We start from the raw sequence: 21,026 nt of genomic DNA on the forward strand, positions 1-21,026 counted from the left end.
AGGCTAGAGGGGGGGCGGGACCGCGGCAACGGACCAATCCCCTACAGGCGGAGGTGACGGGCAGGGGCGGTGTCCAATGGGAGGGCGGGGGCGGGACAAGGGCTGGTAGTCAGAGGTAGGGAGGGGGCGGGACCACGGCAACGGACCAATCCCCTGCAGGCCGCGGTGACGGGCAGGAGCGTTGTCCAATTGGATGGTGGGGGCGTGACAAAGCGGTAACGTGTGTGGGAGGCAGGAGGGGGGAGGGACCACGGGAACCGACCAATCCCCTACAGGCGGCGGTGACGGGCAGGAGCGGCGACCAATGGGAGGGCGGGGGAGGGACAAGGTGGTCAAGTGTGGGGGAGGGACAAGTTGTCACGTGTGGGGGGTAGTGGAGTCAGACGGAGCGATGGGAAGCTGGAGGCCGGGTTGATGCCGGCCGGTTCCCGCTTCTGCTCCTACTGCGACACCCAGGCTTCCCCTCCGGCCCGCAGCCCGGCCGCGGCGGCGGCGGCAGCAGCAGCAGCAGGGAGCGCCATGCCGCGCAAGAAACCCTTCAGCATCAAGCAGAAGAAGAAGCAGCTGCAGGAGAGGCGGGAGAGGAAGAGGCAGGGTGAGTGAATGGTGGATACAGTGTGTGTGTGGTGGTGTGGGGACACTGGGGATAATACAGTGTGTGTGGGGACACGGGATAATACAGTGTGTGTGTGTGGGGACACTGGGGATAATACAGTGTGTGTGGGGACACTGGGGATAATACAGTGTGTGTGGGGACACTGGGGGTAATACAGTGCGTGTGTGGGGACACTGGGGGTAATACAGTGTGTGTGGGGGACACTGGGGGATAATACAGTGTGTGTGTGGGGACACTGGGGATAATACAGTGTGTGGGGGGACACTGGGGATAATACAGTGTGTGTGGGGACACTGGGGATAATACAGTGTGTGTGGGGACACTGGGGATAATACAGTGTGTGTGTGGGGACACTGGGGATAATACAGTGTGTGTGGGGACACTGGGGATAATACAGTGTGTGTGGGGGGCACTGGGGATAATACAGTGTGTGTGTGGGCACTGGGGATAATACAGTGTGTGTGGGGACACTGGGGATAATACAGTGTGTGTGTGTGGGGACACGGGATAATACAGTGTGTGTGTGGGCACTGGGGGGTAAATACAGTGTGTGGGGACACTGGGGATAATACAGTGTGTGGGGACACTGGGGATAATACAGTGTGTGTGGGGACACTGGGGATAATACAGTGTGTGTGTGGGGGACACGGGATAATACAGTGTGTGGGGGACACTGGGGATAATACAGTGTGTGTGTGGGGACACTGGGGATAATACAGTGTGTGTGGGGGGACACTGGGGATAATACAGTGTGTGGGGGGGACACTGGGGATAATACAGTGTGTGTGTGTGGGGGCACTGGGGATAATACAGTGTGTGTGTGGGGACCCTGGGGATAATACAATGTGTGTGGGGGGCACTGGGGATAATACAGTGTGTGGGGACACTGGGGATAATACCGTGTGTGTGTGGGGACCCTGGGGATAATACAGTGTGTGTGGGGGGCACTGGGGATAATACAGTGTGTGGGGGGACACTGGGGATAATACAGTGTGTGTGGGGGGCACTGGGGATAATACAGTGTGTGGGGGGACACTGGGGATAATACAGTGTGTGTGGGGACACTGGGGATAATACAGTGTGGGCTGGACACGGGATAAATACAGTGTGTGTGGGGACACTGGGGATAATACAGTGTGTGTGGGGGGCACTGGGGATAATACAGTGTGTGTGGGGGGACACTTGGGATAATACAGTGTGTGTGGGGGGATACTGGGGGTAATACAGTGTGTGTGGGGGGACACTTGGGATAATACAGTGTGTGTGGGGACACGGGTTAATACAGTGTGTGTGTGGGGACACTGGGGATAATACAGTGTGTGGGCACTGGGGATAATACAGTGTGTGTGGGGACACTGGGGATAATACAGTGTGTGGGGGGACACGGGATAATACAGTGTGTGTGGGGACACTGGGGATAATACAGTGTGTGTGGGGACACTGGGGATAATACAGTGTGGGGGGGACACTGGGGGGCAAATACAGTGTGTGTGGACACTGGGGATAATACAGTGTGGACTGGACACAGGATAAATACAGTGTGTGTGGGGAAGGGATAAATACAGTGTGTGGGGGGACACTGGGGATAATACAGTGTGTGTGGGGGGACACTGGGGATAATACAGTGTGTGTGGGGACACTGGGGATAATACAGTGTGTGTGTGGACACTGGGGTTAATACAGTGCGTGTGTGGACACTGGGGATAATACAGTGTGTGTGTGGACACGGGTTAATACAGTGTGGACTGGACACTGGGGATAATACAGTGTGTGGGGACACTGGGGATAATACAGTGTGTGTGTGGGGACACTGGGGATAATACAGTGTGTGTGGGGACACTGGGGATAATACAGTGTGTATGTGGACACTGGGGTTAATACAGTGTGGACTGGACACTGGGGATAATACAGTGTGTGTGGGGGACACTGGGGATAATACAGTGTGTGTGGGGACACTGGGGATAATACAGTGTATGTGGGGGACACTGGGGATAATACAGTGTGTGTGGGGACACTGGGGATAATACAGTGTGTGTGGGGACACTGGGGATAATACAGTGTGTGTGTGGACACTGGGGTTAATACAGTGTGTGTGGGGACACTGGGGATAATACAGTGTGTGTGGGGGACACTGGGGGGTAAATACAGTGTGTGGGGACACGGGATAATACAGTGTGTGTGGGGGACACTGGGGATAATACCAGTGGTGTGGTGGGGGACACTGGGGATAATACAGTGTGTGTGTGGGGGGACACTGGGGATAATACAGTGTGTGGTGGGACATGGGATAATGTGCGTGTGGGGACACTGGGGATAATACAGTGTGTGTGGGGACACTGGGGGTAAATACAGTGTGTGCGGGACACTGGGGATAATACAGTGTGTGGGGGGACACTGGGGATAATACAGTGTGTGGTCACGGGATAATACAGTGTGTGGGGGACACTGGGGGGTAAATACAGTGTGTGTGGGGGACACTGGGGATAATACAGTGTGGACTGGACACAGGATAAATACAGTGTGTGTGGGGAAGGGATAAATACAGTGTGGGGGGACACTGGGGATAATACAGTGTGTGTGGGGACTGGGGATAATACAGTGTGTGTGGGGGGACACTGGGGATAATACAGTGTGTGTGGGGACACTGGGGATAATACAATGTGTGTGTGGACACTGGGGATAATACAGTGTGTGTGTGTGGGGACACGGGATAATACAATGTGTGTGTGGACACTGGGGATAATACAGTGTGTGTGTGTGGGGACACTGGGGATAATACAGTGTGTGTGGGGGACACTGGGGATAATACAGTGTGTGTGTGGACACTGGGGTTAATACAGTGTGTGTGGGGGACACTGGGGGGTAAATACAGTTTGTGGGGACACTGGGGATAATACAGTGTGTGTGGGGACACTGGGGATAATACAGTGTGTGTGTGTGGGGACACTGGGGATAATACAGTGTGTGGTCACTGGGGATAATACAGTGTGGGGGGACACTGGGGATAATACAGTGTGTGTGGGGACACTGGGGATAATACAGTGTGTGTGTGTGGACACTGGGGTTAATACAGTGTGTGTGGGGGACACTGGGGATAATACAGTGTGTGTGGGGGACACTGGGGGGTAAATACAGTGTGTGGGGACACTGGGGATAATACAGTGTGTGTGGGGGACACTGGGGATAATACAGTGTGTGTGTGGGGGGACACTGGGGATAATACAGTGTGTGTGGGGACACTGGGGATAATACAGTGTGTGGGGACACTGGGGATAATACAGTGTGTGTGGGGACACTGGGGGTAAATACAGTGTGTGCGGGACACTGGGGATAATACAGTGTGTGGGGGGACACTGGGGGGTAAATACAGTGTGTGTGGGGACACTGGGGATAATACAGTGTGGACTGGACACAGGATAAATACAGTGTGTGTGGGGAAGGGATAAATACAGTGTGGGGGACACTGGGGATAATACAGTGTGTGTGGGGGGACACTGGGGATAATACAGTGTGTGTGGGGACACTGGGGATAATACAATGTGTGTGTGGACACTGGGGATAATACAGTGTGTGTGTGTGGGGACACTGGGGATAATACAGTGTGTGTGGGGGACACTGGGGATAATACAGTGTGTGTGTGGACACTGGGGTTAATACAGTGTGTGTGGGGGACACTGGGGGGTAAATACAGTTTGTGGGGACACTGGGGATAATACAGTGTGTGTGGGGACACTGGGGATAATACAGTGTGTGTGTGTGGGGACACTGGGGATAATACAGTGTGTGGTCACTGGGGATAATACAGTGTGGGGGGACACTGGGGATAATACAGTGTGTGTGGGGACACTGGGGATAATACAGTGTGTGTGTGGACACTGGGGTTAATACAGTGTGTGTGGGGGACACTGGGGATAATACAGTGTGTGTGGGGGACACTGGGGGGTAAATACAGTGTGTGGGGACACTGGGGATAATACAGTGTGTGTGGGGGACACTGGGGATAATACAGTGTGTGTGTGGGGGACACTGGGGATAATACAGTGTGTGTGGGGACACTGGGGATAATACAGTGTGTGGGGACACTGGGGATAATACAGTGTGTGTGGGGACACTGGGGGTAAATACAGTGTGTGCGGGACACTGGGGATAATACAGTGTGTGGGGGGACACTGGGGGTAAATACAGGTGTGTGGGGACACTGGGGATAATACAGTGTGGACTGGACACAGGATAAATACAGTGTGTGTGGGGAAGGGATAAATACAGTGTGGGGGACACTGGGGATAATACAGTGTGTGTGGGGGGACACTGGGGATAATACAGTGTGTGTGGGGACACTGGGGATAATACAATGTGTGTGTGGACACTGGGGATAATACAGTGTGTGTGTGTGGGGACACTGGGGATAATACAGTGTGTGTGTGGGCACTGGGGGGTAAATACAGTGTGCGGGGACACTGGGGATAATACAGTGTGTGTGGGGGACACTGGGGATAATACAGTGTGTGTGTGGACACTGGGGTTAATACAGTGTGTGTGGGGGGACACTGGGGGGTAAATACAGTGTGTGGGGACACTGGGGATAATACAGTGTGTGTGGGGACACTGGGGGTAATACAGTGTGTGTGGGGACACTGGGGATAATACAGTGTGTGTGTGGACTGGGGATAATACAGTGTGTGTGGGGACACTGGGGATAATACAGTGTGTGTGTGGGGACACTGGGGGTAATACAGTGTGTGTGGGGACACTGGGGGTAAATACAGTGTGTGTGGGACACTGGGGATAATACAGTGTGTGGGGGGACACGGGATAATACAGTGTGTGGGGGGGGGACACTGGGGATAATACAGTGTGTGTGGGGACACTGGGGATAATACAGTGTGTGTGTGGGGACACTGGGGATAATACAGTGTGGGTGGGGGCACTGGGGATAATACAGTGTGTGTGGGGGGGCACTGGGGATAATACAGTGTGGACTGGACACTGGGGATAATACCGTGTGTGTGTGGGGACACTGGGGATAATACAGTGTGTGTGTGGGGGCACTGGGGATAATACAGTGTGTGTGGGGGCACTGGGGATAAATACAGTGTGTGTGTGTGGGGGCACTGGGGATAATACAGTGTGTGTGTGGGGGGACACTGGGGATAATACAGTGTGTGTGGACACTGGGGGGTAAATACAGTGTGTGTGTGGACACTGGGGATAATACAGTGTGTGTGTGTGGACACTGGGGATAATACAGTGTGTGGGGGGACATTGGGGGTAAATACAGTGCGGACTGGACACGGGATTATACAGTGTGTGTGGGGACACTGGGGATAATACAGTGTGTGTGGGGACACTGGGGATAATACAGTGTGTGTGGGGGACACTGGGGATAATACAGTGTGTGTGGGGACACTGGGGATAATACAGTGTGTGTGGGGGACACTGGGGATAATACAGTGTGTGTGGGGACACTGGGGATAATACAGTGTGTGTGGGGACACTGGGGGGTAAATACAGTGTGTGTGGGGACACTGGGGATAATACAGTGTGTGTGTGGGGGGCACTGGGGATAAATACAGTGTGTGTGGGGACACTGGGGATAATACAGTGTGTGTGGGGGGACACTGGGGGTAATACAGTGTGTGTGGGGACACTGGGGATAATACAGTGTGTGTGGGGACACTGGGGATAATACAGTGTATGTGGGGACACTGGGGGGTAAATACAGTGTGTGTGTGGACACTGGGGATAATACAGTGTGTGGGGGACACTGGGGATAATACAGTGTGTGTGGGGACACTGGGGATAATACAGTGTGTGTGTGGGGACACTGGAGATAATACAGTGTGTGTGTGTGTGTGGGGACACTGGGGGTAATACAGTGTGTGTGGGGACACTGGGGAATAAATACAGTGTGTGTGGGGACTGGGGATAAATACAGTGGGGACTGGGAATAAATAGTGTGGACTGGGGCAGGGAATACAGTGCAGGATGTCCAGTGTGAGCTGAGACAGGGGATACAGTCCAATGTGGACTGGGGCAGGGAATACAGTGCAGGATGTCCAGTGTGAGCTGAGACAGGGGATACAGTCCAATGTGGACAGGGGCAGGGAATACATTGGAAGATGAGCCTTGTGTCTGGGCAATGGCAGGTAATGAAGGTCCGTGTAGGTGGGCGGGGGCAGGGAATACAGTGCAAGTTGTAGATGGGGTAAAATGATGGAGCTGAGAGGGCAAGCTATGCGGTGCAGGGTAGACTGGGCAGACGGTGTGGACGGTGCAGGAATGCAGTGCCGGATGTCCAGTGTATACTGGGGCAGAGAATACAATGCCGAATGTCCATTTTGCATGGACATGGGGAAGCAATGTGGTGCTGGAGTGGTGGGCGGGGGGAAACTGGGATTGAGTGTGAAAATTCACACTGTGTGAAAATTCAGGGTGAACTGGGAATACAGTGCAGGATGTCTGGTGTGTGTGTGGCAGGGACAGTGCCAGTGAAGGGTACTACAGTGCAGGATGTCCAGTGTGTGTGTGGCAGGGCTGTGGAGTCGATACCCAAAACACCCGACTCCTTGATTTCTTGTGTATCCGACTTTGACCCCTAGGTATAATAATTCTAAATCTGCTATGATGACATTACACAAGATGGTATTTCTTAAGAACCACATCTTCTTCTTTTCGTGTCTTTGAAGCTGGTTGACTATATGACAGTTTCCCATTCCTTTACACAGTCCTTTGCGTTTTTGTTGAACACTGCAAGATCCTTTGAGCTGCACTGGTTGGGTAGTAGGGGGCAGACAAGACAGTGCTGCATTGTATGGTCCTCTTCTCCACATTCACAGGTGGTTTGGCCAGTTTCATAGCCCCATCTGGCCATGGCAGCTTTTGATCGCCCTGTTCCTGTTCTCAGGCGGTTGAGCGTCTTCCACTGGACCCATGGTGCTTCTGAGCCCGGAGGGAGGGCTTCAGAAGGAGGGATACCCATGTCAGTAGGAGGGGGGTCGTCCTCAAGCCTTTTTGTCCATAGTTGGAGTCTGGTTTCTTCCCGTGATGCTATTAGGGGCTGGACATGGCTGAGAAAGCTTCTCCTGGACTTCAGCCGTTGGGCCTGGGGTACACGACCATAGAGGAGGTGGCGTTCATCACTGGTGGCCTTGGTCATCTCTACTCGGCTGGCGACTTCCCGTCTCACATCAGCAGGGGCAATGCCAGCGAGGAGGTGCAGGTTGTTTATGTTGGTGGGCTTCAAGCAGCCGGTGATTGAGCGGCAGGTGTTATTCAACGCTGGGTCTAATTTCTTGGCATGGGGTGATCTCTCCCAAACAGGACACGCATACTCCGCAGAGGAGTAGCACAGGGCCAGAGCAGTAGATCTTAATGTGTGTGCTGTGGCTCCCCATTTGGAGTTGGTCAGCTTCCGGAGGATGTTATTTCGGGAGTTAACTTTCAGTTTGGTGTTTTTGACGTGTTCCTTATAGGAGAGAGTGCGATCCAGTGTTACACCGAGGTAGACAGGGTTGGTGCAGTGCCCAAGAGGTGTTCCAGACCATGTGATGTTAAGGGGTCTGTTTGCTTCCCGGTTCCTGAGATGGAACGAGCAGGCTTGGGTCTTCGCCGGGTTTGCGTGTAGGTGGTTGCGCTCGTAGTAGAGGTGTAGCTCATCTAGGGCTGAGGTGAGGTGAATCATCAGGCTACCTTTTAAACCCTTGTCCTTAAAGTTTTGCGTCTAATGGTTGTAGCTATGCTCTTGTGGCTTTTTTATTGTTTATTCTTGAAAAAAAATGCATAATTCATTATGCTAAAAGAAAATAATTTACATATAGGACTATGACAAAATAAAAAATCCCTTTAATTAAATAATAAAAATTAGAAAAGCAATACTCCAAAATGTATTAAGCTAAAGTTACAGATATGAGCTAAATGGCTAAATTATGACAACAATTCTCAAGTGCAATAGAAATTAAAAGTAAATGCATAGGTAATTACGTTTGTTACAAAAGTACATACAAAATGTACAAAAGTACATTCTCTCAGGTGGAAATAAACTGTGCGGCATGTTTAAAAAGTGGTATTTTTTCTGATTTGCGTAGTGTCTGAAATTTATGTTGAGGACGGAGTCGGGACTTTTTCACCGACTCCGACTCCAGCAGCACCAAAATTCCTCCGACTGTGACTCGATGACTCTGACTCCACAGCCCTGGTGTGTTGATGGGGATGGTGACAGTGTTGGGTACTACAGTGTCCAGTGTGTAAGGATGGTGCCAGTGATGGGCACTACAGTGCACGGTGTCCAGTATGGGGGCAGCGACAGTGCCAGTGTCCAGTGTGTGGGGGCAGGGACAGTGACGGGCACTACAGTGTCCAGTGTGTGGGGGCAGGGATTGTGCCAGTGTGTGGGGACAGTGCCAGTGTCCAGTGTGTGGGGGCAGGGATGGTGCCAGTGACGGGTACTACAGTGTCCAGTGTGTGGGGGCAGGGATTGTGCCAGTGTGTGGGGACAGTGCCAGTGTCCAATGTGTGGGGGCAGGGACAGTGTCCAGTGTGTGGGGGCAGGGATGGTGCCAGTGTTGGGTACCACAGTGTCCAGTGTGGGGGCAGGGACAGTGACGGGTACTACAGTGTCCAGTGTGTGGGGACAGTGCCAGTGTCCAATGTGTGGGGGCAGGGATGGTGCCAGTGTCGGGTACTACAGTGTCCAGTGTGTGGGGGCAGGGACAGTGCCAGTGACGGGCACTTCAGTGTCCAGTGTGTGGGAGCAGGGACAGTGCCAGTGTCCAGTGTGTGGGGGCAGGGATGGTGCCAGTGTCGGGTACTACAGTGTCCAGTGTGTGGGGACAGTGCCAGTGTCCAATGTGTGGGGGCAGGGATGGTGCCAGTGTCGGGTACTACAGTGTCCAGTGTGTGGGGGCAGGGACAGTGCCAGTGTCCAGTGTGTGGGGGGCAGGGATGGCGCCAGTGATGAGTAATACAATGTCCAGTGTGTGGGTGTCAGGGACAGTGCCAGTGTCCAGTGTGGGGACAGTGCCAGTGACGGGCACTTCAGTGTCCAGTGTGTGGGAGCAGGGACAGTGCCAGTGTCCAGTGATGGGCACTGCAGTGTCCAGTGTGTGGGAGCAGGGACAGTGCCAGTGTCCAGTGATGGGCACTGCAGTGTCCAGTGTGTGGGAGCAGGGACAGAGACAGTGTCCAGTGATGGCCACTGCAGTGTCCAGTGTGTGGGGGGCAGGGACAGTGCCATTGTCCTGTGTGGGGGCAGGGACGATGCCAGTGTCCAGTGTGGGGGCAGGGACGATGCCAGTGACGGGTACTACAGTGCCGGCTGCTTTGCCGTTCTCCTGCAGGCTTCCCTGACGGTGTGCGCTCCAGCTCCCACAGCCGGAGCGGCAGCCACGATCGGCATGAGGAGCAGACGGACACCTCGGACAGCGAGTCCTTCACCCTGCAAGTCCGGAAGATCAACCAGCAGCCGGCCCTGCGCAGACCGGGAGAGAAGGGATACGACCCTAACAGGTGATGGAAGTGGAAGGACGGTCGGGATCCCAGCCGGGAGCGGAGGGGAGGATGCAAACACTGCCCACGCCATTGACACTTTATTCCTTGCTGGGTTGTGTTTGGAGCTGGTAGGAACACTACTGACTGCTCATCCCTTTGTCCCCCTTCAATCGAAAGCAGCAAAGCATTCTTAGTGTAGTTTATTGTCACGCGTACTGAGGTACAGTGAAAAGCTCTGTCGACAGTGTGGTGCAGAAGACGTTTGTCATAGAACGTAGCATAAAAATAGGTGCAGGAGTAGGCCATTCAGCCATTCGAGCCTTTCAATATGATCATGGCTGATCATCCCCAATCACTACCCCGTTCCTGCCTTCTCCACATATCCCTTGATTCCGATAGCCCTAAGAGCTAAATCTAACTCTCTCTTGAAAACATCCTGTGAATTGGCCTCAACATTGAACATGGAACAGTACAGCACAGGTATGGGGCCCTTCGGCCCACAATGTTTGTGCCAAACAAGGTAAACCGATCTCTTCTGCCTGTACGTGATCCTTATCCCTCTATTCCCTGCTCTTCCATGTGCCTATATTAAAGCCTCTTAAACACCACTATCGTATCTGCCTCCACCACCAACCCTGGCAATGTGTTCCAGGCCCCCACAACTCTCTGTGTGAAAAATTAATAAAAACCTGCCCAGCACATCTCCATTAAACGTTACCCCTCGCACCTTTACTCGGTGTCCTCTCGTTTTGGACATTTCCACCCCTGGGGGGAAAAAGGGTTCTGACTGCCTACCCTATCTGTGCCTCTCATTAATTGTTATCCTTCTATAAAGTCCAGAGAAAACTGTACGTCAGCTCAACCTCTCCCTTAGCTAATCCAGGCAGCATTGTGGTAAACTCTGCTCTAGTGCCTGCCTTTGTCAGTCAGACCAGTGAGTAGAAGTGTTAACTCAAAGGTAGACAAAAATGCTGGAGAAACTCAGCGGGTGAGGCAGCATCTATCAAATCAAGTTGCATTTATTGCCGTCTGCACCAGTACGGTGACATACAGGTACAATGAAAAATTTGCCTGGAGCAACATTACGAGTTTATGGCGCAGCGGTAGAGTTGCTGCCGTACAGCGAATGCAGCGATAGAGACCCCGGTTCGATCACGACTACGGGTGCTGTCTGTACGGAGTTTGCACGCTATCCCCGTGACCTGCGTGGGTTTCCTCCGAGATAGAAACATAGAAAATAGGTGCAGGAGTAGGCCATTCGGCCCTTCGAGCCTGCACCGCCATTCAATATGATGATGGCTGATCATCCAACTCAGTATCCTGTACCTGCCTTCTCTCCATACCCCCTGATCCCTTTAGCCACAAGGGCCACATCTAACGCCCTCTTAAATATAGCCAATGAACTGTGGCCTCAACTACCTTCTGTGGCAGAGAATTCCACAGATTCACCACTCTCTGTGTGAAAAATGTTTTTCTCATCTCGGTCTTAAAGGATTTCCCCCTTATCCTTAAACTGTGACCCCTTGTCCTGGACTTCCCCAACATCGGGAACAATCTTCCTGCATCTAGCCTGTCCAACCCCTTAAGAATTTTGTAAGTTTCTATAAGATCTTCGGTTTCCTCCCACACTCCAAAGACGCGCAGGTTTGTAGGCTAATTGGCTTGGTAAATGTAAACATTGTCCCTGGTGTGTGTAGGATAGTGTTAACGTGCGGGGATCGCTGGTTGGCGTGGGCCGACAGGGCCTGTTTCCGCGCTGTATCTCTAAACTAAAGTACATAGAAATAAGGAACTGCAGATGCTGCTTAATGCACAAAAAGACACAAGGTGCTGGAGTAACTCAGCGGGTCAGGCAGTAACTCTGGAGGGCATGGATCGGTGACGTTTTGGGTCGAGACCCTTCATCACCTATTGCTTTTCTCCAGAGATGCTGCCTCACCGGCTGAGCTACTCCAGCATTTTGAGTCTATCTTTGGCGAATTCAATGTTCAGAGTTAATAATCCTTTTATTATTATTTTACTTTTGTAAAGCAGCATCTGCACTTATCAAAGTAAGAAGCCTGGAGCCTTTCACTCCATCCCACCAGGTTTGGTGACTGTGCTTCAGGATATTGTTGGTGCAAAGCATCGCGTCTTGCCTGGGCTCAGTAGTGTTTCTACCTCTCCTCCCCTTCCCCCCCGATACCCCCTCCCCTCCTCTCCCCCCCCCCCTCCCCCTCCCCCTGTCCTCTGTCGCTCAGATTCCGACTGCATTTTGAAAAGCAAAGCCGGGAGCAGATTGAACAAAGGAAGAAGCTGATGCAGGAGAAGATCATCGAGTTGATTCCGGAGACGGAGCTGGAAGTGGACATTGACGACATCTACAAGCCTGGGTCTGGTAGGTGACTCCTGTCCTCGGGAAGGAACTAATTCATAGCAAAAGCATTTGAGTATAAGAGCAGGGAGGTCCTACTGCAGTTGTACAGGGTCTTGGTGAGACCACACCTGGAGTATTGCGTACAGGTTTGGTCTCCTAATCTGAGGAAAGACATTCTTGCCATAGAGGGAGTACAGAGAAGGTTCACCAAACTGATTCCTGGGATGGCAGGACTTTCATATGAAGAAAGACTGGATAGACTCGACTTGCACTCGCTAGAATTTAGAAGATTGAGGGGGGATCTTATAGAAACTTACAAAATTCCTAAGGGGTTGGACAGGCTAGATGCAGGAAGATTGTTCCCGATGTTGGGGAAGTCCAGAACTAGGGGTCACAGTTTAAGGATAAGAGGGAAGTCTTTTAGGACCGAGATGAGAAAATCATTTTTTACACAGAGAGTGGTGAATCTGTGGAATTCTCTGCCACAGAAGGTTGTTGAGGCCAGTTCAATGGCTATATTTAAGAGGGAGTTAGATGTGGCCCTTGTGGCTAAAGGGATCAGGGGGTATGGAGAGAAGGCAGGGATGGGATACTGAGTTGGATGATCAGCCATGATCATATCGAATGGCGGTGCAGGCTCGAAGGGCCGAATGGCCTACTCCTGCACCTATTTTCTATGTTTCTATGTCTATGTACAGATGCTGGTTTAAACCAAAGACATATGATGACAGGGCTTGTATTCACTGGAATTTAGGATGAGAGGGGATCATAGAAACATATAAAATTCTTAAAGGATTGGACAGGCTAGATGCAGGAAAACTGTTCCCAATGTTGGGGGAGTCCAGAACTAGGGGTCACAGTTTAGACCTGTGGTTCCCAACCTTTTTTAGCTCATGGCCCCCTTGGGATCTTTTAATTTTTCTAGCATTATTAGCGGAAAAAAAGTACTTCAATATTATAATACCTTCCATAAAAATATCAGTGTCTATTAATTGCACATATATTCTCTTTTATTCTATTCCACAAACATCAAAAATATTTCAACGACATAGATTTAAATTTATTAGAACTGAAATTTAGGAGGCAACAGTGGCCCGCTTCATTGAACCTGTGGCCCCCTAAATCCCAACATTTTTCCGTGGCCCCCCCTGAAATTTGCCATATGGCCCCAGGTTGGGAATCACTGGTTTAGACAATAGGTGCAGGAGTACTCCATTTGGCCCTTCGAGCCAGCACCGCCATCATGGCTGATCACATTGAATTAAACTGATCACAGTTTGGGAATAAGGGGTAGGCCATTTAGGACTGAGATGAGGAAAAACATTTTTACCCAGAGAGTTGTGAATCTGGAATTCTCTGCCAAAGAGGGCGGTGGAGGCCAATTCACTGGATGTTTTCAAGAGAGAGTTGGAATTAGCTCTTAGGGCTAACGGAATCAAGGGATATGTAAGGAAGAACTGCAGATGATGGTTTAAATCTAAGGGAGACACAAAATGCTGGAGTAAATCAGCGGGTGAGGCAGCATCTCTGGAGAGAAGGAATGGGCGACGTTTCGGGTCGAGACCCTTCTTCAGACTGATGCTGCCTCACCCGCTGAGTTACTCCCGCATTTTGTGTCTACCAAGGGATATGGGAGAAAGCAGGAACGGGATACTGATTTTAGATGTTCAGCCATGATCATATTGAATGGTGGTGCTGGCGTGAATTGCCGAATGGCCTACTCCTGCACCTATTTTTTTTTCTCTCTAAATAGCTGGAGTAACTCAGCGGGACAGGCAGCATCTCTGGAGAGAAGGAATGGGAGACGTTTCGGGTGGAGACCCTTCTACGGACCTAGATTTCGGGGGAAAGAGAAACGAGAGATATAGATGGTGATATAGAGAGATGTAGAACAAATGAATGAAAGATAGGCAAAAAAGTAATGATGATAAAAGGAGCAGGCCATTAAGGGTTTGGACACGCTAGAGGCAGGAAACATGTTTCTGATGTTGGGGAGTCCAGAACCAGGGGCCACAGTTCAAGAATAAGGGGTAAGCCATTTAGAACGATGAGGAAAAACTTTTTCACCCAGAGAGTTGTGAGTCTGTGGAATCCTCTGCCTCAGAGGGTGGTGGAGGCCAGTTCTCTGGATATTTTCAAGAGAGAGCTAGATCGGGCTCTTAAAGATAGCGGAGTTAGAGGATATGGGAAGGCAGGAACGGGGTACTGATTGTGGATGATCAGCCATGATCACATTGAATGGCGGTGCTGGCTCGAAGGGCCGAATGGCCTACTCCAGTTGTCTATTGACCCGAAACGTCACCCATCCCTTCTCTCCAGAGATGCTGCCTGTCCCGCTGAGTTACTCCAGCTTTTTGTCTATCTCCGGTTTAAACCAGCACCTGCAGTTCCTTCCCGCACAGAACGTACAAACTCCGTACAGACAGCACCCTTGGTCCGGGTCAAAGAAGGGTGTATGGCGCTGTGAGGCAGCAACTCTGCCACTGCGCCACTGTGCTGCTAGTTCCTAGTCTGTTGTGGTGGGTGTGTGATGGACTCTGGCACATTCCTACAGCCTGAGCCTCGGACTTTCCACACACAATAGCCTGCATTGTTCACATTCCTCAGCACTCAGCATTCCCTGGCTGCAATTGATGGCACCGATGCTTCCAGCCGCAGTCCAGCTGCGGACTCTTCACCTGCTCCAGTGAGCACAATGTCACTCGGGATCTCCCCACCAATGTCAATTCATCGATGAAACAAAAGCAACTGCTTTCATTTTTACTCCCAGCAGAACACCGTGAGGCGGGACAGCTTCCTGGTTGCTCTCCAAGCCTGGTTAGACACATTCCTTCTCTCCAGAGTTTAGTTTTAGAGATACAGCACGGAAACGGGCCCACTGGGTCTGCGCTGACCAGCGATCCCCGCACATCAACACTGTTCTACACACACTAGGGACAATCTTTACATTTTACCAAGCCGATTAACCTACAAACCTGTACATCTTTGCAATGTGGGGGGAAACCAATGTTGGGGGAGTCCAGAACCAGGGGCCACAGTTTAAGAATAAGGAGTAAGCCATTCAGAACGGAGACGAGGAAACACTTTTTCTCACAGAGAGCGGTGAGTCTGTGGAATTCTCTGCCTCAGTGGCCGGTTCTCTGGATGCTTTCAAGAGTGCTAGATAGGGTTCTTAAAAATAGCGGAGTCAGGGGATATGGGGAGAAGGCAGGAACGGGGTACTGATTGGGAATGATCAGCCATGATCACATTGAACAGCGGTGCTGGCTCGAAGGGCCAAATGGCCTCCTCCTGCACCTATTGTCTAAACCGAAGATCTCTGAGAAAATCCACGCCGGACACGGGGAAAACATTAAAACTCTGTACAGACAGCACCCGTGGTCAGGATGGAACCCGAGTCTCTGGGGCTGCATTCGCTGTAAGGCACCAACTCTACCGCTGTGCAACCGTGACTGCCCTGTGACAGAGAAGCTGCCTGTCCGGCTGAGTTACTCCAGCATTTTGTGTCTGTCTTTGGTTTAAACCAGCATCTGCAGTTCATTCCTACTGCACACGGGGCCCTTTCCTTGTTGCCCATCGGAAACTCCCAGGGCAGGGACGGCAAGAAAAGTTCCCTCATCCCAAAAACTACTGCTGTCAGGGCAGAGTAAATAGGGGCGGCACGGTGGCGCAGCGGGTAGAGCTGCTGACTTTCGGCGCCAGAGACCCGGACTCCAACCTGACTACGGGTACTGACTGTACGGAGTTTGTACGTTCTCCCCATGACTGCGTGGGTTGTTCTGCTCTCCCACCACACAGGTTTGTGGGTTAATTGTGAGTTTAAATTATCCCTAGTGTGTGTAGGATGGTGCTAGTGTGTGGGGTGATCGCTGGTCGGGACGGACTGGGTGGGCCGAAGGGCCTGTTTCTGTGTTGTATCTCAAGCCTAAAGAGTTGGGTGTAAAGTTATCTCTATCTAGCCCATCATGGCACAATCCCATCACACACTCAGGTAGAAAAGGTGTCAAAAAGGCCTTTGGCACTTTGGCCATCATCAGTCAGTATTGAGTATAGAAGTTGGGAGGTCATGTTGCAGTTGTATAAGACGTTGGTGAGACCTCATTTAGAACATTATGTTCAGTTCTGGGCACCATATTATAGGAAAAATATTGTCAAGCTTGAAAGGGGTCAGAGAAGATCTACGAGGATGTTGCCAGGACTAGAGGGTGTGAGCTACGGGGAGAGGTTGAGTAGGCTGGGTCTCCACTCCATGGAGCGCAGGAGGATGAGGGGTGATCTTATAGAGGTGGACAAAATCATGAGAGGAATAGATCGGGTAGATGCACAGAGTCTTTTACCCAGAGTAGGGGAATCGAGGAACAGAGGTTCATGGTGAAGGGGAAAGGATTTAATAGGAATCCGAGGGGTAACTTTTTCCACACAGAGGGTGGTGGGTGTATGGAACGAGCTGCCAGAGGAGGTAGTTGAGGCTGGGACTATCCCATTGTTTAAGAAACAGTTGGATAGGCACATGGATAGGACAGGTTTGGTGGGATATGGACCAAGTGCGGGCAAGTGGGACTAGTGTAGCTGGGACGTGTTGGCTGGTGTGGGCGAGTTGGGCCGAAGGGCCTGTTTCCACACTGTATCACTCTATAAGAACAGGGGCTTCTCCAGCCCATTGTGTTTTCTATTGTCGGTGGCTTTGACTGGTTTCTTCCTTCCCCTCCTGTGCCCAGTGTTGGACTTCCCGAAGCGATCTCCGTGGAACTACACGATGAGCAAGGAGCAGCTCCTGGTGCAGGAGGAGAAGGCTTTCCGAGAGTACCTGGAGAAGATCTACAGCACATTCGATCCCGCCGCGCTCAGCTTCTTTGAGCACAACCTGGAGGTGAGGTGACTGGCTCGTACGACGAATACACAGACAGTTGGAAGCATGAGGGAGCGTTAACCTGGGCCCAACCTTTCCCAGCCTTGTGACGTCCCAAAGGACTTAACACCAATAGGATCCAGCGTAGAACAGGGGGGAGCACCATGTAGAATAGTGGGGTCCACCATGTAGAACAGTGGGGGAGGGAACACTTGTTTTAGAATCCTCTACCCAGTGGATAAGCCTGCGTTTGTTTGTTGTTCCGGTGAAGGCAGCCCGCCAACAGTCGCTTGTCTTTTTCTTTTTGTTCTCTCACATTTAATTTAGTTTTAATTTCACGTTCTTGTGTACCTTGTGTGTCGCGACTGTTGGCAGACCAATTCCGTACAAGACGTTTGGCATGGATGGACACAAAGTGCTGGAGTAATGTTTGAGCCATCGTGGGCACCATGTCTGAGGAAGGATGTGCTGGCTCCAGAGAGGGTCCAGAGGAGGTGAACTAGAATGATCCCAGGAATGAGTGGGTTAACCTATGTTGAAGAAGGAACTGCAGATGCTGGAAAATCGAAGGTAGACAAAAATGCTGGAGGAACTCAGCGGGTGCAGCAGCATCTATGGAGCGAAGGAAATGGGCAACGTTTAGGGCCGAAACCCTTCTTAGACCTTCTTCATAGGTCAACCGTGGGTTATCCTATGATGGGCGTTAGAAGAATGACGGGGGACCCTAATTGAAACACACAGAATAGTGAAAGGCCTGGATAGAGTGGATGTGGAGAGGATGTTTCCACTAGTGGGAGAGTCTAGGACCAGAGGTCACAGCCAAAGGACAAAGGGGTCACAATTAAAGGATGTTCCTTTAGGAAGGAGATGAGGAGGAATTTCTTTAGTCACAGGGTGGTGAATCTGTGGAATTCTTTGCCACAGAAGGCTGTGGAGGCCATCATTGGATATTTTTAAGGTAGAGATAGACAGATTCTTGATTGGTACGGGAAGAAGGCAGGAGAATGGGGTTAGGAGGGAGAGATAGATCAGCCGTGATTGAATGGCGGAGTAGACTTGATGGGCCGAATGGCCTAATTCTGCTCCTGACCTTAACTCAGCGTGCGAGGCAGTATCTGGAGAAAAGGATGGGTAACGTTTTGGATGGGAGACTTCACCCATCCCTTTTCTCCAGAGAGGCTGCCTGACCTGCTGAGTTACTCCAGCACTGTATAAAGTATAAAGTCTAGATCTAGTATAAAGTCTAGATCTTGGCATGGTGTGTGTGGCATGAACATTGTGGGCCGAAGGGCCTGTTCCTGCGTTCCATGTTCTAGTGCGGTCTGGAAGTGTTCTTGGTAAGTTTCATGCAGCAAATATGTTCTACCGGTGACTAATCCTGACCTCTCGTGACTTGATTAACCTTGTTCTTCCCTGCTCTTCCCCCTGTAGACATGGAGGCAACTGTGGAGAGTGCTGGAGATGTCTGACATTATCCTGTTGATCACGGACATCAGGCACCCGGTAGGTATTGCGGGAGTGGGTCCATTCTCTGCATTTTGGGCAAAGCACAGGGTGGTGGAGGAGCCCAGCGGGTCAGGCAGCATCTGTGGAGGGAATGGGCAGTCGATGTTTGGTGCTGAGACCCGCCTTGTTGATGTAGCCTGTAAACTTGTTGAATTTGTGTGGTCACGGTGGCACAGCGGTAGAGATGCTGCCTTACAGCGAATGCAGCGCCGGAGACCCGGGTTCCATCCCGACTACGCGTGCTGTCTGTACGGAGTTTGTACGTTCTCCCCGTGACCTGCGTGGGTTTTCTCCGGGTGCTTTAGAAACATAGAAAATAGGTGCAGGAGGAGGCCATTCGCCCCTTCGAGCCTGCACCGCCATTCATTGTGATAATGGCTGATCATCCCCTATCAATAACCCGTGCCTGCCTTCTCCCTATATCCCTTGACTCCACTAGCCCCCTAGAGCTCTATCTAACTCTCTCTTAAATCCATCCAGTGACTTGGCCTCCACTGCCCTCTGTGGCAGGGAAAATCCATAAATTGACAACTCTCTGGGGGTGAAAAAGTCTTAAATGACCTCCCCTTTATTCTAAGACTGTGGCCTTATTCTAGGGCTTTGGATCCCGGAATTCTCTGCCACAAAAAGGCAGAGGAGGCCAACTCATCGGATGTTTTCAAGAGAACGTTAGATTTAGCGCTGAGGGCTAACGGAATCGAGGGATATGGGGACAAAGCAGGAACAGGGGTACTGATTGAGGATAATCACCCATGATCATATTGAATGGAGGTGCTGGCTCGAGTGGCCTACTCCTGAGCCTTTTTTTCTATGTTTCCTCCCACACTCCAAAGACGTACATATTTGTAGGTTAATTGGCTTGGTATAAATTGAACATTGTCGCTAATGCGTGTAGGATTCGTGTTAGGGTGCGGGGATCGCTTGTCGGCGCGGACTCGATGGGCCGAAGTTACTTCAGCATTTTGTCTACCTTCAGTGTAATAGACAATAGACAATAGGTGCAGGAGTAGGCCATTCGGCCCTTCGAGCCAGCACCGCCATTCAATGTGATCATGGCTGATCATCCACAATCAGTGCCCCGTTCCTGCCTTCTCCCCATATCCCCTGACTCCGCTATCTTTAAGAGCCCTACCTAGCTCTCTCTAGAAAGTATCCAGAGAACCGGCCTCCACTGCCCTCTGAGGCAGAGAATTCCACAGACTCACCACTCACTGTGAGAAAAAGTGTAAACCAGCATCTGCAGTTCCTTCCTACACAATCTAGTTTAGTTTAGATCTTTAGTACACAGATACAGCACGGAAACAGGCCCCTCGGCCCACCGGGCCCGCGTCGACCAGCGATCTCCGCACATTAATACCATCCTACACCCACTGGGGACATTTTTTTAATAACATTTACACCAAGCCAATTAACCTGCAATCCTGCACGTCTTTGGAGTGTGGGAGGAAACCGAAGATCCCGGAGAAAACCCACGCAGGTCACGGGGAGAACGTACAAGCTTCGTACAGACGGTACCTGTAGTCGGGATGGAACCCGGGTCTCCGGCGCTGTGAGGCAGCAACTCTACCGCTGCGCCACCATGACCGCCTACCTTCAGTGTAAACCAGCATGTGCAGTTCCTTCCCACACAGTGTAGTTATGCCGCCGTGTTTGGCAGCCGCCACCCTGACCCGGTTCTCCTCCCTCTTATCTCTGCAGGTGATTCACTTTTCGCCGGCGCTCTACGACTATGTGACGGGGGAGATGAAGAGGAGCCTGATCCTGGTGCTGAACAAGATTGACCTCGCACCGCCCTCTCTGGTGGCCGCCTGGAAACACTACTTCCAGCAGAAGTTCCCTCAGCTCCACGTTCTCTGCTTCACGTCCTACCCGCGGGATACACAGGACGAGACGGACCCCAGCACAGGTACGCAGCGGGGAAAATGTGCCCTTTAGGTGGTGACTGCTTGCATACCTTGGGAATGCAAGTGAGGAATTTCACTGTGACTTGTCACGTCTGACAAAATATTCATTCAAAACATCTGCCTCCTATTGCTCCATATCTGAGATATTAATAAGATTATGAAGGGCTTTACTCAGAGAGTGGTAGCGGTGTGGAATGAGCTTCCAGTGGAAGTGGTGGCGGCAGGTTCATTGGTATCATTTAAAAATAAATTGGATAGGCATATGGATGAGAAGGGAATGGAGGGATATGGTATGAGTGCAGGCAGGTG

At 51.4% G+C, this 21,026-nt stretch overlaps 1 protein-coding gene across 1 annotated transcript in view; it reads left to right on the forward strand.

The window, feature by feature from the left end:
* Positions 1–366: 366 nt before the first annotated feature.
* Positions 367–21,026, forward strand: part of gnl1 (G protein nucleolar 1 (putative)) — a 30,867-nt gene continuing 10,207 nt past the window's right edge. The window contains exons 1-6 of the mRNA XM_033016649.1: positions 367–595; positions 9,952–10,120; positions 12,343–12,479; positions 17,177–17,328; positions 18,739–18,810; positions 20,512–20,719. Of these exons, the coding sequence (XP_032872540.1) occupies positions 415–595; positions 9,952–10,120; positions 12,343–12,479; positions 17,177–17,328; positions 18,739–18,810; positions 20,512–20,719 (919 nt within the window). The 5' untranslated portion in view covers positions 367–414. The remainder of the gene's footprint in view (positions 596–9,951; positions 10,121–12,342; positions 12,480–17,176; positions 17,329–18,738; positions 18,811–20,511; positions 20,720–21,026) is intronic.

This window comes from Amblyraja radiata, unplaced genomic scaffold, assembly GCF_010909765.2.
Source record: "Amblyraja radiata isolate CabotCenter1 unplaced genomic scaffold, sAmbRad1.1.pri scaffold_391_ctg1, whole genome shotgun sequence".
NCBI classification, from domain to species: domain Eukaryota; kingdom Metazoa; phylum Chordata; class Chondrichthyes; order Rajiformes; family Rajidae; genus Amblyraja; species Amblyraja radiata.